The sequence below is a fragment of the Rhyacophila brunnea genome, unplaced genomic scaffold, assembly GCF_057557595.1.
Source record: "Rhyacophila brunnea isolate RB1 unplaced genomic scaffold, BYU_Rbru_1.0 scaffold_7, whole genome shotgun sequence".
In the NCBI taxonomy this organism is placed as follows: Eukaryota; Metazoa; Arthropoda; class Insecta; order Trichoptera; family Rhyacophilidae; genus Rhyacophila; species Rhyacophila brunnea.
Window position 1 is genome coordinate 11882641 of NW_028233339.1, and position 16154 is coordinate 11898794.

A 16154-nucleotide genomic window follows, 5' to 3' on the forward strand; every position below is an offset into this window, starting at 1 on the left:
AAGCATTAAATTGTACGCGAAGATAATATGTAATATAGTTGAAAAGTCAATATTCCATGATTTATATTTTATATTATATTGTATACCTACCCGTGTGTTTTTTTATCAAAAATTTATACGTTTTATATATTCCTTCATAGTAATTCGTAATTTATTGGTAAAACTTGCAATCCTCTAAAATATAATAATATATATTTTTTCATTCCGTGTGGACGCATCTTTACTAAATATTTAAGACTTTCAATAATGAGCTTGATTTATGACTTTGAAACAATTGGGGAGACACATGAGTAATAAATGACATAATCCAGAACACAAGTTCAAGTACATTTTTAGAAATATTACGACAAATTTCTTTTCGTTTTTTGGTTGTCTTTTTCGTATTCCCTCACATGATGTAAAAATCGCGGTGAATTCAACTTTACACGGTAAATGATCGGCGCACACTCAACTCGAATGAAATATATTTTGTATACCTACTGCGCAGCCGCGAAAAATACCGCGTAGATTTGAACTGATACAATCGTACCGGCGAATCTCAATAGATCGAGGGGGTTCGAAAGATCGATGTTTATGAAATTAAAACAACATATTTTTGACAAAGTTATTGATATGGCGGTACGAACACGAATCAGAGCATCTTTCAATACAAAAATCAATACTATGCGTGAAGTATTTCCTACTTTACCGACATTTCAATTTTCGATATCAACAGTTGCGACATCCGCCCAGTATCAGAGCTTATGTAGAAAACAACATATGTCCCATCCGCGGCGATCGGGTTAAACACAACCTCCACCCTGTGGAGGCCCATATTATGATATTTTTACAAATATAATATTATTATTTTCATGTTTTTTATATCTTTGAGAATGAGATTGTTATTTTTGTCTGTGGAAATTATTTGTTTTGTAAAATTGCATTCAATTTAATTATATTGTGCAGTTTTCATACTTTTACTGAATGTAAATTAAAAATACTTTAATAATCTACAGAAAATCGTACAAAGTTCCATGTTATAAGTTATTTTGGTAATTGTCGTCTATGCATAGGGATCGTAATTAGTTAGTTTTACCGTAGTACCATTGATATTCCATGCACCGGGGTAAGGAAAAATAATTGAACACATATACAAAATTCATATGTAACCATATATTTCATATAATTACAAAAAAATATTTAATAGGCCAGAGAAAGTATCCGTATAATATTAAATAATTTCATATGATGAAAAAAAAAAGGGAAATCAGATTATATCGAAAGATAATCAAAATACACATCTTCTTTCATATGGATCTTAGACAAAATCATTCATATGTTTAAATGCAGTATTTACAGACCGTTTGTACTACAAATTATCTCCTACAAACAGTGTTTAGTGTTTGCCAATTAAAAACATGTGTAATGTGAAATGAATACGTATGCAAGGTCGAAATAAAAATCAATATAATTTTGATATATTTAGAATTGATCTCTCTCGCGCGCCGTTCGACTCCAGGAAAGAAGAAAATATGAATGGTCCTCTGAAACCGTTCGTCTCGTACAAAAAAAAATCACCGAGCAGAATAGATCTATACGCCTATGACTTTATTGCACTAATAGAATTCTGTTACGAGAACTAATATCAAATCTACCAATTAAATTATAATTAACGCTGTTCGATTTTCGCTGACGCAATAATTTTCTAAATACTTTAATTTTAAAACAAACTCCATTTACGCAAACGAACATACAACGATCGTTAAAAATAATCATGCTTAAGAAGCTTCGTATGCCATCGCAAACGCCCATATCAACGGACAGCGAATGTCCGGAACGAGTTTTGTTTAATCAAATCAAATCCGAGGCGATGAATAACTCCATTTGAAATATACACGGGAATAAAAAAAAACGACATTCCAACGGGGCCACCTATATTTTCCTCCTGCATCGTTCATAAAATCGTCAGACCCGTCTTAATGGGGCGTGACATTTTATTTTTGAATATATATTTTTCAATACAAACAAATTGTATCGACGTAGACAACAAATTGTTTATAAAATTAGCTAGAAACAAAATAATCGCGCAAAGGCGCGGGGAGGTTCTCTCTTAAAATAGAATTAAATAAAGATTTACGTTAATATATAAATTACAAACGGGCCGGGACGCGCTCCGCCTCCCCTTTCGTCCGCTAAAACACTCTATACACTTTCACAATATTTTTATCTTTTATCATTTATCATTTACACACGACATTTAACATGGACCCGCCGACCGCCTGCCGCTTTGCAAAGTGTCATTTCACAAAATTATAAATGCGAGGGCGGCGGTCCCAGAGATTAGTATTTACAGTGAAGCGGTGGAGGGGGGAGACATTACGTAGCGGTGGTGGATGGGGCGGCATCGGAAGCGGCGGCTTGAGGCGCGACAGCGTTGGCCGCACCCGCCACGACTGGCGTGTCCTCGTCGTCTTCTTCTTCTGGATCAAACTTCAGCATCAACTGCTTGAACTGTAATGGAATTATCAATAGGTCGGTTTGGTCATCAAATATCAGTAACAATTTTAATTGTCTAGTAGTGAAGTGAATCTTATCCTCGATTATGAACATAACTTTTATCTTGTTTCTATTAAATGATTGGTTGGTACATAACATTCAGTTTGCTCATTGTGAGATCAGGACAGACACGATGCTTGCAATACTTGCTACTCTACTGTAGGAGCATAACGTATTTTCAAGCTGTCGTCGGCCAAATGAATAATACAATAAATATTGTCCAAATACCATAACTAGGGATACTTGTGTCTGCGATGCATGCATCTATTCAATTAAACCACTAATACATAAAGTAACATATTATTAAAAGTTTATATTAATTTACAATTATTATTATTATTTCAATTAAAAAATGTTTTAATGCTACAGAAAATAGTAATTTGCCATTGCATTATCGTCTGTGCATGGCTTTTATAATTAGTTAGTTTTACATAATGTTCACATTCTGTGTATCAGGCTATTAGACAAAAAGAGTTTCAGTCGGCTGCTATGCTAATAATCATGTCAAATCATAGTAAAAAAGGTTTGTCTCAAGATTTGTTCTCATGATTGTTAAATTTCATGGTTAAGTTATATGTTTGCCGAATAATTAATAACTTCAAATAACGTACCGATTAATTTATGAGAAGAATAAAAATATAATATATATTTATTACCTCGAGGTATTGGTTGACTAAATCCCTCCTGCCGTTTTCGTCCAATTCTCTGGACACTCCGCCTTCTATTAGTTGACTGGTCGTAGCTTTGGGATTGAATTTTAAATTTGATCTTCTATTCACTGCTTTTTCATATATTTTTGCACCCTCCGACGGGGAATATTGGGATATTTTTCTGTGGAATTGCAAAAATACATATGTATTATTGATAGGAAGGAGTGCTTGCAAATGATTATTACACATTTGAAGTGATACATTCAAGAGTTTTACTGGAAGGGTAACCACTGTAAAAACAAATATGTTTGTGAAAAAGATCATTCGGTTTTCATGACCATCGTGTATGTCTGTTTTAAACTCGAATTACATTGGCAGATTTTTATGCCGATCGTCTGCCCTGATTGTTTGCCACGATCGCCACCGATCGTGAAATATTACTTTGGATTGTTTGCTAGAATATATATTCAGACAGTCGAACAAACTCATTTTACTTCAATAATAATATTTTACATTGTAGTTTTTCAATGTTTTATGTTCATATACATGAAACTGATGATCAATGTGCTTACCAGGTAATCAAAGTTTGCTTACTCGAGGATGTACTGTAGTTTTAGAAAAAGACACTGCATTATTTGGCCAATCACCAATAAAGTGGATTTTTGGTAGAGAAATTTACACTTGCGTACAAGATTATTCTATCTCACTCTATCTTTGCCACTAAAACTTTCTGTCGCACTCATGTCAGTTTTGTTCAGACCATGAGCCACACTGTTTTGTAAAATAAAATTCTGCCAAATGCCAACTCAATTGAATAATAATGTACAGTAGTCTCTCAGTAATCCGTAACCCCAAAAACCAGAGAAGTGTCCAATTAGTGAAAACGGCGGATTATAGTGCATACATACAATATATGGTAAAAATTAAAACAGGTATTTCGTAAAAATAGTTTTTTTGAGAAATTTGAACTAGCAAATTACGGTTTTATTTATAATCAAAATCAAGTACCTATTTACTAAAATATACATATTTATAGACTAAGTTTATTAACTAAATATTAGACAGTACATCACTTGACACAACCAGTTGTTCAGTGAGGCAGATATTCTTGAATGGCTTAGGATTCCTAGCTTTCTCTATAACCAAAAGTATCAGTTTGTCCCGGTTGCATTGGAGCACGGTATATTGTGATGCGGTCCTTGGATACTTACCTCCCTGGTACATTAATTTCTTCGCGATGAACGTACGTTTTACGAAGGAGAAATTTCCAAAATAAATCTGTCTCACCTGCGTTGTATACTTGTATGCGGCGGACTACTGAAGTTGACAATCGAATACCAGCGAATTATAGAGCTTGATTTTGTGCTTTCAACTAGTAAAAATAATGGCAGATTTTGGTAGTTGTCGGATAATCGAGCGACGGATTACTGAGAGTGTACAGTATCCAAAACAAATGGAATAGGAAAGAAAGTGAAGTAGAGTAGAGAGGCACTCACGCGTCAGTCATTCCGAAGGTCCCTTTGAGGTGCTGCTTGAGCACGAGGAGGAGGAGGCAGCCCTGCGCAGTGGCCAGGCAATCCCGCAGCGCTGTGGTGTCCAGCGGCAAGCGCGCCATGAGCGCCTCCGCGTCCTCCTCTTCTTCTTCGTCGTCTTCCAGGACGTCAGGGACCACCGGCCCCGCAACCCCGCTTATCATATTTATATTCGCGTTCAAACCATCCACGCAATTTACCATATTGGGGTCCACAGGAGGTTTTAGCGGTATCAGACCCTGCACAAATAAAAAAAAAATTAGTGTATCCACAGGGAACATGGGTTATGAAATGAACAAATTGTTTTCTTAATTTTGATAAAATAACGAAACACTAGTTTCAGGCTTTCAACTGGTGATTTCTGTTTGTTATTGTTGCAATTTCCATAGCCGTGAGTTGGCTTGCTGAGTCGAATAAGGCAAAAAATCAAAAGAAGCCAACTTGTAAAATAGGTGTATAATTAATTATTGTTCCCTAAAATTGACACTTAAACCGAAAGGTTGGTGGTTCAAACCCTAATGAGTGATTTGTTTATCTCACGTTTTCATGTTAAATATTACATAACAAAGTATAACAAGCAAGGCCTGAACAAAAACGATGCATGAGTGCGAGTGAGAAAGTATTCGGCACCCTTAGAATCTCTGCGACACGCACTAGAGTAAGATAAAAGGTCTACATATTTTTAAGTTGGTTTCCAAAAATATCGCCGGCAAGTAGTGCTGAATCGCTTCACGTAGCATGTTGTTCGCGTTGCTAAATTTGCTATTTTTTGTGTTAAACATAAAGTCAGTGGTAAATATTTTTAGTTAATTAAGTAGGAAAGGTGGTTCTGCATGTTGTATTAAAATATGGTAGCCGTACTGATAAGCAAGAAGATGGTATTACGTTTCATAGGTAAGTTGATACATGTTCGTGACAATTTATTTGTATATTATTATTTATTTTAATATCAGTGACCTAGTGTTTCTTTAAAATAACTTAAATTATGGATATATTTACCTAATTGGTTGCATTTTGACCGCTTAAAAATACTATATAACGTAAAAAAACAGAAAATTATATTTTAATTCTGAGCGTCTAGTGCGAGCACTTTGGGCGAGCACTAGCGAAATGGTCTATGGTCTCGAACATTTATAGGCGAATGCGTTCGCTCGCCCACAAACCAAACGCACGGCACGTAGCTTCATTTAGCAATGCAACGGGTGGCGTCTATATGTATCTATAGTCTATGATAACAAGATATATTTAGGGGGTATAGCCCAGTGGTAGAGATCGAAAAAAATGGTGGTTTGAGCACACCCAGAGGCAATTTTTCGTCTTAGTGGTTGTACTCCAACAGCGATTTTGCTGTACCTAGTTTCACTTAAACAATGCGAGCGTATCATAAATGTCTCCACATGATCTCCACTGTGATTCCATCAAAATTTGTAATTGAGGGAAACTTTCAATGGCATCTGTCTTCTTGTAATAATGTTTGTCAAAACCCAAGTCACCTTCGAACCCTGCGTGTCAATTTTAAATGTCTCTTTCAAAAGTATTGTAACAATAACAATGATAATTACCTCTCGAAAAAGCTGCAATAGGTTTGATCCGGATGTGGATATTATGATATCGATATGATGTATTATAAATAATGGTTCATCTTGCACTTGGTACGGAAAATATGCCAGATTATCAGCTAGGTACAGCATTTGAGCAAGGTGAGTTTTCTGAAAAGTTCACAAGAAATTAATATCATCTTATAAATTACTATAATTAAACGGTTTGAGATATTATAGTTTGACTTGTATTATGCTCACCACATGCTCATCGAACTGTTTCAATACAGATAAGGCGAGAGCTCTTCTTTGAGGCTTGGTAACTCGTAAAAGAGAATAAAGGAATCCATTCAGAGCTGTAGGATATTCATCGGGCTCTTTAATTCTGCAATTTAAAACAAGAATAACATTACAAATTTCACACATCATGAATTCACATTTAAAAAGCGATTTAGTTTATTCATTTACCTAAATCCTCGAATGAGTTCAGATTTCTTAGGCGAATCCTGCAAAATCTTCTGCAGCTCATACGACAACTTGATACCGAGCTGTGACTTCATGTGAATGAATCCGGGATACTTCTTATCGATTTCCTGTAGCTGTTTGTCTGCCGTATGGTAAACTGTCACTTCTGTATCTGTGCTCATCGAAATTAAGTATGGGACAATCTAAAAAATATTTAATAGAATGGTTCATCAGTTTAAATTTTTATTAAATGTATAAAACATAGGACAGTAATAGTTCTTTGGAGAAGGAAGCTACAGCGAACCAACACTGCTCTTTAAAACCATCATTATGACAAAAAATTTGTAGATACATTTTATAGAACGGGAGATTTATGTGTATATTTAGATAAAATTTTAATTTCAAGATAAGTTAGCTCAATTTGTAACTGTCAATGACATTAAGTGGGAAAGAAATTACCTGTACAGGGTGGACTAGACCTTGTGCTAAAACCAATTGAATAACTTTCATGGCGGCAGTCCTCACAATGGTGCTGGGATGAAGGAAAGATGCGAGAATTTCTCTCAAGTATAATTGTATCACAGTAGAAGCCATTCCCGATGAGACATCACCCATTTCTTTTAAGTTTTCTTGTTTTGATCTTTTTGACCCTAAAAAGAAAGAGAAAAAAACCCATGAATACATTGCTTGTCATAATTATCATCAATAAAGGGTTCAGACTATACACTAGTTGCAAAATGATCTGTAATCCACTATGGACAAAAAGGTACGGTTGTAAAACGCATGAAATAATAATGGCCTCATTTATCTTAATTTTTTGTGTACTAAATTTTAAATTATTACTGGTTTTTTCATTATTTTCTTGACCTGTCATTCATTGGAATGCTTTCTTTTTCGAGTGCAAGCACCTCACGTTTTAAAATCATGTATTGTAATTTTGTTATTACAATTACAATTAAATTCGTAAACAAAAATTGATGCAGATTAACATCCAGTGTCTATTGCTTTGCCAAGCGACACCAACTAAAACGGGAGCAGTCCTGTGAATTGGTCACAAGAGTATATTTTTTTCTTCGATATTTCAATGAAAACATTTGATTTTTATTCATTTGAAAAATCATCAAATACATAATTATAATATCAATTTACCATACAATTTACACACATTTCATGTCTGCTTCGATCCGTCTTTCTAATACAATCGATTGTCTTGTTGACTTTTTAAATAAAGGATAATTGACGATATAGTTATAACTGTCTAAGTCCGTAAATTTGTAAATATGTGTAACTATTCTATGTGATATTAAATTAAATTGACTTACATTCTTTATCTTGCCGAATCATTCGTTGTTCCTCTTCCAGCAGATACATTTCTATATTTTTTAACACTTCCGATTTCATTTCTAGAGAACTTAAATCCGATTTTAATAAATAGTGATAATATTCCTTCAACTCGGGCTGCAGCATAAATTCGTAATGCCTCACGCACACGGAGCCGACAGACTTGAGCGTGTGCGCTTGGAAATCTTCATCGTCTAAGTGTAGAAAAAACATCAAATTTTGGAATACTTGGTCCTTTATATCCGGCTGCAAATAAAATTAACAATCTTATCAGTAATTCAGTTGAGAACGTCCAAATAACGCCGATGAAACTGACCCTAATCGTTTTAAAATTATGTGGAATATCTATTACATACATATTGTGTTATATTTGAATATTAGAATTTTCCACCAAGAATGTAATAAGTAATTCATTCATTAATCCTATATACATATTATATTGAAAGGGAGTATGAGTATACCTTATTGTAACTCACTATCTAAATTCTAAATGAAATAGGTACATGGAGAAAAATCCTAGCATCGCATGATTACTAAGAATTACAGTAAAGCCTCGTTAATTCAAATCGACTAGACCGAAAGTAAAAAAAATTCGAATTACAAAATGTAAGGTAAACAGTAAAACTTAAAAAAAAAATGTTGCAATTTTGAAACATTGTTTCCATTTCTAAATTTTTATAAGTCATGACTATTATGGTTTCATCACTGAATTAATGGAAATGACTAGATAAATAGATTTTACGAATTTCAAGTTAACCGTGTTCGTATTAACGGGGTTTTACTGTACCCATCTGATGATAACTTTTAAAGTTTATTAATAAAAAAACAATTTGCGCTACTTTTGCACTGCAAAGAAACGTTCTTGTATCCTGTGCGGCGTAAGAAATTAAAAAATGGGTAAATTGTCCCTGATTACTTGTGAAAAAGTATCAAAATTGATAAGTAAATTGAAGGTGAAATTAACAAATAAGCAGAACACTTGAGTATCCTCAACTCACTGGTAATCCTATTATGACACTTCGATCTGTGAAATCAAAATGTCTGAGCAATAATCCGACAATAAATAAAGCTCTGCGGAACTGCGGTCTCCGGTGAGTCGTTCTCATTAAATCTGCATTCGTCTCCCAGCCCTGCTTCCATTGCTCCAACACGCCTGATAAAAAAACAATATAATATTACTAGACATAATAAAAAAAAAATTAATTTCAAAAATTTAAAAGATCAATGTTCTTTGCTCACCATGATATTTTGTAAATACATCTCTGATGAGCTTGAAATTCTTGGTGACGTTATTGACAATGGATCCTAAGCAAGAAAGACAGCTGGCGATGACGATTTGCCCATGCTGCAGGATGAGCTTGATGGAGTCTTCTTCTAGCTGCGCCAGAAATGTCTCACTAGGATGCTCCATCAATGGGACTACCAGTTCCAGGGTGGACGCCACGCAGCTAATTATTTGCTGATCACACGACGTCTGCAAGGCAACATTGAATTGTAATATTTATGTTTTTTTCATAGATTGACATTGAAATAAGAGAAAAGTTCTATAGCATACCTGACATTTCAAACTAAGATAAGGCTGCAGTGTCAGGGCGTGATTCACCAAAAGTTGAGGTCTTATTTTAGCAAACATGTGCAATGTGCTGAGACACGCGACTAATCGCTCCGAATTCGCTTGCCCGCCTATAAATAATCAAAGTTAATTAACAAATCACATTTTTTGGGGAAATCAAAAAAAAAATTATATAGAAAAAAAAAAACTTTGTTTAGCGTTACTCAGAAAAATTGACAATAGGTATGTATTATTTCGTTGATTGTCTTCCCTCAATTTTCCAACATACAATGTAAATGGGACAATCTTTCTTTTCTTTTCTTTGTTCTGTAACATTTATGTTTCATAACTAATTTTGCATTTTTTTAAATACGTACTTACATGTGTGAACTATTTTTTATAAACACAATTTAGATAAGCATTTGGATTTAATAATTAACAGCTTATATACGATTTACTAATTTAAATATTGAATACCTTGGGGCAACGTGTTTTCTTCGAGTCTGAGGAGGTTTTCAATAAGACAGTCGACGATTTGCTGACATGCGAGTAGCAGAGATTTCGGCGGAGTGAAAATTATTTTGGTTGAGTCATCTTTGTCTTCTTTCGGTTTAAATAACTACAAACAAAATAGCCAATGAGATAATGGTACAAATATTTCACGAATGCACTTTGGAACCAAAGATGATGAAGAAAACCTTCTATAGATATTAAGACATGAAGCCTATACACATTAACACATAAAATGGAAGCAAAAAAAGGATTCCATGTCTACTAATTTTCATAAAAATCTTTAAGAACTTCTAAAGTATTCATTGTTTGTTGTATAAAAAAATGGCATATCGCGAACAGAAGACTGTAAACGGCAGAAGGGTTTCTTCAATATCAATGTTTAGAACACTTTTTAAATTACTGAAAATACATGGATGTTGTCTCCTTCAAAATCCTCTTGAGGACCATTTCTTGAGATTTCAAATTCCCTTAAATATTTGAGGTGCTGAAGATTGAACGAACACAAGTGCACTAATGATAATTTTCAATAACTTAACATCAAAATTAAAAATGTGACTAAATTATTCTACATAACTTTTTTGAAGAGTCTACAAATGAATGAACGGATTGTGCAAATGACGCTAGCCGAACGAAATATAATTTGTCATAAAAAATCAACATGCGTCCTTTTAATGATATGTTTATTATTATATTCGTAATAATAACAGTATATTCATTGACATGTTTTCTTTTTCAAGTACATGCGGAACGTTTTTTAGTCATATTTACACGATTTAACAATATATTCCTCCGACGCCATCACAAAACAAATTGACGTGCTCACACCTCTACTGTCAGTCGCCGATTGGCGACGACTGCGAAATTTCGTTCCACATACTGTTGAAAATTATTTGCCGCTTCTCTTATATATGCTCTTAATGTTTGAAGGAGTGAATTCAATGTATGGAATAAAATGCTTATAACGTGTATTAAGCAGTTACAGTCATATTTGAATTAATTATCACTAATATTTATATGGTGATGTGAAAACTGTTTCTAAATTATAACATTAATTTATCAAGATAAAATTAATCTTCAGTACCTCAATTACATTATACGTATATACGCAATAGGGTGATGCATATTGATTTTACTATTGAAAAATGGAATAGATCATTGAAATATGATACATACACTCTGCAATAGCTGTTGAAACCATTCAAGGCCTATGTCCTTAGATGAAACAACCACATCGGTTATATTCAAGACCTTTCTGGTAAGCGGATCTGAGGTGGGATCTATGTGCCTCTGCAGGGAATTGACGGGGCAGGGGCTGAACCACATGTTTTGAAATACTTCCATCACCAGTTTCCTGATACCCTCTTCATCATTCACTCTCCTGATCATTTTGACGCAAATTTCAGGAATTTTAGGAAACTCCGGACATTCTATACAGATGTCTTTGAGGATTTTGATAACACGCTTCCGGACTGACACACCGGTGTCCTGGAAATGAAACAGTACATTTCAAATTATGCTATAGATCAAATGAGCTACCAATATTTATCAACTTATTTAATTAACTGTGCAACAAGTGTGTTTCAGTATATCAAGCTTTCCTAGTTATGATAATTAAGGCTATACTTCAGCTGAGGCATGGTCTAAAAAGATCGTGACTAGGCGATGTGCGGATTGTGCAAGACGCGAGCCGAATGAAATATAATTCAGTCATAAAAATTCAACATGCGTCCATTTAATATTATGTTTATTGTTATATCAGTAATAATAATAGTATATTCATTGACATGTTGTCTTTTTTCAAGTACATGCGTAACGTTTTTTAGTCATCTTTACATGATTTAAGAATATATCCCTCTGATGCCATAACAAAACAAATTGACGTGCTCCCACCACAACTGGCGGTCTCCGATTGGCGAAGAGTGCGAAATTTCATCCCACCTACTGTTGAAAATTATTTGCCGTTTTACTTATGTATGCTCTTAATCATAAAATTATTATTAGGAATAACAATTTTTCAAAATGCTTAGTTATAATTTTATTAGTATTACTACACCACAATAATTATTATATTACACACGAGACCGGTTTCATCCTAACTATAACTACCAAACATAATGGTAATATATGTTTATAATTTATATATGTCAACAGATATTGTATAAATATTGTGCGGTCAACTGTCTTGTTACTAATTGAAAATAACCATTAAGATAATAATAATTGTGGAATAAGTACCTATGTACTAATAAAATTGTAACTGAACATTTTGAAGTGTTTGATATTTCTAATAACATGTTCCATCAAGAATTAATAATGAAAATAATTAATAAGTAGTAAAATTAGTATTAGGCTGACTCCAGATGATTGCGTTGATTCGTATGAATATAAAATTTGAGGATGGCTTGATGAATCAAAGAGGTTTGAAATGTTACCGTCACTTACAAAGATGCCCATATGTGCAATAATCATGCAGAGCCCACTAATCCTACACAATAATATATCAATGCAAAGGACTGCCTGTGCAGTAATAATGTAATAATGTCAAACTTCACACGAATCAATGCATTGTCAGGAGGTTGCCTCACATGCAACTGAATATGTTATCGTACCAATATTCGACAAGAAAGCATGTAGTAATATTTGTCGATAAGTTCCGGCCTACTGAGGACAAACTTTCCGACCAGGTCAACGGCGGCTTCTCGCACGGAAGTGGAGTGGTCCAGGAAAGACCTGTTCACTCCGCACTGCATGTCGGTTCGCGCCAGCACTCCGGGATCCACCTCCACTATCATCGCCAAGCACTTCATGGCTTTCGTTCTTATGGCTATTGAATTTTCACACAGGATAAGCAGGATCTGAAATATGAATCAAAAGTTAATGAAACTTCATAATATACTGATACCGCCTCGACAAACATTTATGAAACTACATGGGAAGTTACGCAATGTCACTGAAATGTCATGTTAATCCGTGAAAACCAGTGGTGAGGTGACAGAAGGGCCGCAGTGGGTGCAAGTGTTAAAAATAATGATATATAATACTATATTGTACTACAGTAGACATACACTTTAATTATCTTGTGTTAATGTTACATATAGATACCGATTATGGGCCGCGTGTTGTGCATCACTGGTGTAAACAAACAACCATTTCATACGGAATTTATGACCATTGAAAAAGTCTGTTTATTATGTTCATTAGGATGATATTTTATTGAGTGTAGTGTGCCAGTGTGTCAATGGCAGGAAATACTTGAGCTTAATAAATAGTATTGGTTGACTTTTCGAGCACACGACCACGGCCTATGGCCGAACTATGATCGTATTCTGTAAGATTGGTACCTAAAGCTTTCTCCCCCGACAAAGTCATTCCATACACTTGGCGGAGGCCAAAGTAACACAATACCTAAGTTCTCTTCTTAAAAAGACCTAATAATGAAAGAGAAAATAGTTTTACTATACAAATCTGAATGGTGTAAAGTTGTGAATCTATTGGACTCCGTTATCAAGAATTAAATACATCTAAATAAATAAAGAGGATGTACATAATAAGTAACATTGTCATTTCTCATATTGTTAAGTATTTTACAGTTTCATTTATCTCATTACCAGATTCCTTTGCAAAGTATTTTTTTCGTATAAAAAATAAAATTACTGTAGCAAGAAAATATATGTTCACACCTTTTGTAAATATCTATCGAAGCTCTGAGAAAAGGACCTCTTAGAGGCTAAATATTGTGAAATAAGCTCAGCTCCGCCGTAATCAATATACGATTGCATCACTTGTACTTGGCTGCCTCCCTGATAGCGGAACGGCCGTATCTTTTGAATGTAAAAAGCTTTTCTTCTTTCGATCATCCTATAGGCGTCGGCGTTATCTGTGGCGCTCTCAACATTCTTGGAATTAGTGTGGCCATCCGAATGCTTGAACATCCTCTCGATCTCCTCCTCGGGATCAGAACCGACGTCTTCATCGCTCGACTCCTCTTTGTGCTTCTTCTTGCGCTTGTGAGGCGCGGCTCTCTTGGGCTGCGTGAGGCTTTTCTTCTGCGCTTGTGTATCACGGTACCACTGAGTTAGGTAGAAGTGGCGGGCGTTTCCCCACGCCGGGTCTTTCTGCCCGTTCACCGCTAAATAGTCAAGTAACACCCGTTGCAAGAATTGTATTCGTTCCTCGTCTGGGTCGAGACCTGTCATCATTTTCTGAAAGGAAATTATGATGATTTCAAAAAAGATTCACCACAATAAGTTCTAATTTAGTGGACGAAAAATCAAGATTTATGAAATCCTATATTATATATTTTTACACCTATGTATATGTTTATATCACCAGATCATTTTGCAACTAATGTTCCTCCAGACCGTTTGTTAACATTGGTAACCCTATCTGTTGTATGATACATTATATGATACATTGAATGACGAAAAGAATCTGGTGGCATTGCCAGGACAATATAGAAAAAACCATATTTTGAACATAAAAGTATCAAGCGAATGGACAATCTGTTACACATATCACAGGTAGGATGGCCTTAGTGATATAAATAGTTGCCGTGACTTGAGAAAGAGAAAATATAAGTACCTCTCCCCTAATACCGTCCTTTTCTTCCTCAGCTTTGATATCTCTGATGATGAGATCCATGGTGCTCAGTTTTCCGCGAGACTGAACTGTGTCTTTTCTGAGGCGGGCAGCTACTAATCCTAAATATTCCAATGAAGCGACTCTTACTGACATCTCCATTGTTTTATCAGACGTGTATTTCACCTGAAAATTATCACATTTTATTAAGATATGAATCAATATCAGATTCAAATATCTAAATATAATAAAATGAACAATATCTCACCAGCATCGTGCCGAGTAGACTCAAGAGCAGTTCGGTGGCCGGCCATTCAGGTTTGTTTACGGTCGACAACAAATCATGGACAAAGTTTTCAAACAGGGGTCTAAAATCAATTTCCTCCGATCTGCTACGGCATTTGTTCAGGAAAGATGTGAGAAATGTTCCTCCGATACTGACAGCCGAATCGTATTTTGAGTATATCAGCAAGTCTTTATCCACCTGATAATGCAAAACCGTCTGGTGTCAATAACATTTAATATTGCTTTAATGACAGTTAATGAAGTAGACCATTCCATTTGGATATTTACTTATTAAGTAGATGCAGGGATGTTGGTAGGCAGCAAGAATAAGGTAAGGGGGCTTAGGAAGACAAATGGGCAGTAAATGGCACTAGGCTGCTCAAAAGGGATCAAAGAATACAAATTGATACATTTCAGCTTCGCTTGTATGAACCATGTGATGTGATTTCGAGTTCATTTATGCATGTAAAATAACAAACATCATATTTAAAGGGTTTTTCTTCGGTGTGTAATTTTATGTGTTATAAATGTTCAAAACTTCTATGATTGTTTATGGAGAAACATTGCTTTTCAATAATACTTTCATTAAACTTAAATTCGCAATGTATTATTTTTTGATTGATTTTGTAGTGTTTATGCTGATATGAAAAAGCTACGGAATCCCTAAAAAAATGAACAATACACAACCCTCACTTGTACGATAAATAAATTGACGGTAGACACCATTTTAAAGGGAAAGTATGGGAAATGAATAGACGTTAGGGCATAATGGGTGTAAAGAGGAATAGACTCACCTGACTCAGCTTAGAGTAGGAAGAGTCTTCATTGCCCTCGGGCTTGTCCTTTTCGCTTTTGTCTAGGTTCTCAGGCAAGACCACCACACACTGAATGAGTTGCAGCACCAGAGCCGTCAGCATCTGAATGTGCTGCTCAGAGTTGAGGCGGTAAGACCGTAGATTTCTTTTGGTGCTTGGGATGCGAGCTATGGATGCCAAGATGTCATCTAGTAACAGCCGTCTGTGCTGTTCATACTTTGTGAATATCTGAGGACGAAAAAAACATTATTATAGAACTATATACTATTAATACAATATCCATTATTAATTCGATATTTAAAAAAGCCTAATTTCGAAATGAATTCTAATTATGGAAAATTTTGACAGGG

General features: G+C 34.9%; 1 protein-coding gene across 1 annotated transcript in view; it reads right to left on the bottom strand.

Annotated features, from left to right (window-relative positions):
• Positions 1 to 860: 860 nt before the first annotated feature.
• The window catches only part of Nipped-B (Nipped-B cohesin loading factor), a 28021-nt gene continuing 12727 nt past the window's right edge, over positions 861 to 16154 (bottom strand). Inside the window, exons 10-27 of the mRNA XM_085957383.1 lie at positions 15784 to 16032; positions 14973 to 15188; positions 14708 to 14890; positions 13807 to 14328; positions 12736 to 12981; positions 11300 to 11611; positions 10091 to 10232; positions 9617 to 9744; positions 9301 to 9535; positions 9060 to 9214; positions 8043 to 8307; positions 7180 to 7370; positions 6724 to 6923; positions 6517 to 6640; positions 6280 to 6426; positions 4682 to 4956; positions 3192 to 3366; positions 861 to 2490 (exon numbers count right to left, since the gene is read on the bottom strand). Of these exons, the coding sequence (XP_085813509.1) occupies positions 2356 to 2490; positions 3192 to 3366; positions 4682 to 4956; positions 6280 to 6426; positions 6517 to 6640; positions 6724 to 6923; positions 7180 to 7370; positions 8043 to 8307; positions 9060 to 9214; positions 9301 to 9535; positions 9617 to 9744; positions 10091 to 10232; positions 11300 to 11611; positions 12736 to 12981; positions 13807 to 14328; positions 14708 to 14890; positions 14973 to 15188; positions 15784 to 16032 (3900 nt within the window). The 3' untranslated portion in view covers positions 861 to 2355. The remainder of the gene's footprint in view (positions 2491 to 3191; positions 3367 to 4681; positions 4957 to 6279; positions 6427 to 6516; positions 6641 to 6723; positions 6924 to 7179; positions 7371 to 8042; positions 8308 to 9059; positions 9215 to 9300; positions 9536 to 9616; positions 9745 to 10090; positions 10233 to 11299; positions 11612 to 12735; positions 12982 to 13806; positions 14329 to 14707; positions 14891 to 14972; positions 15189 to 15783; positions 16033 to 16154) is intronic.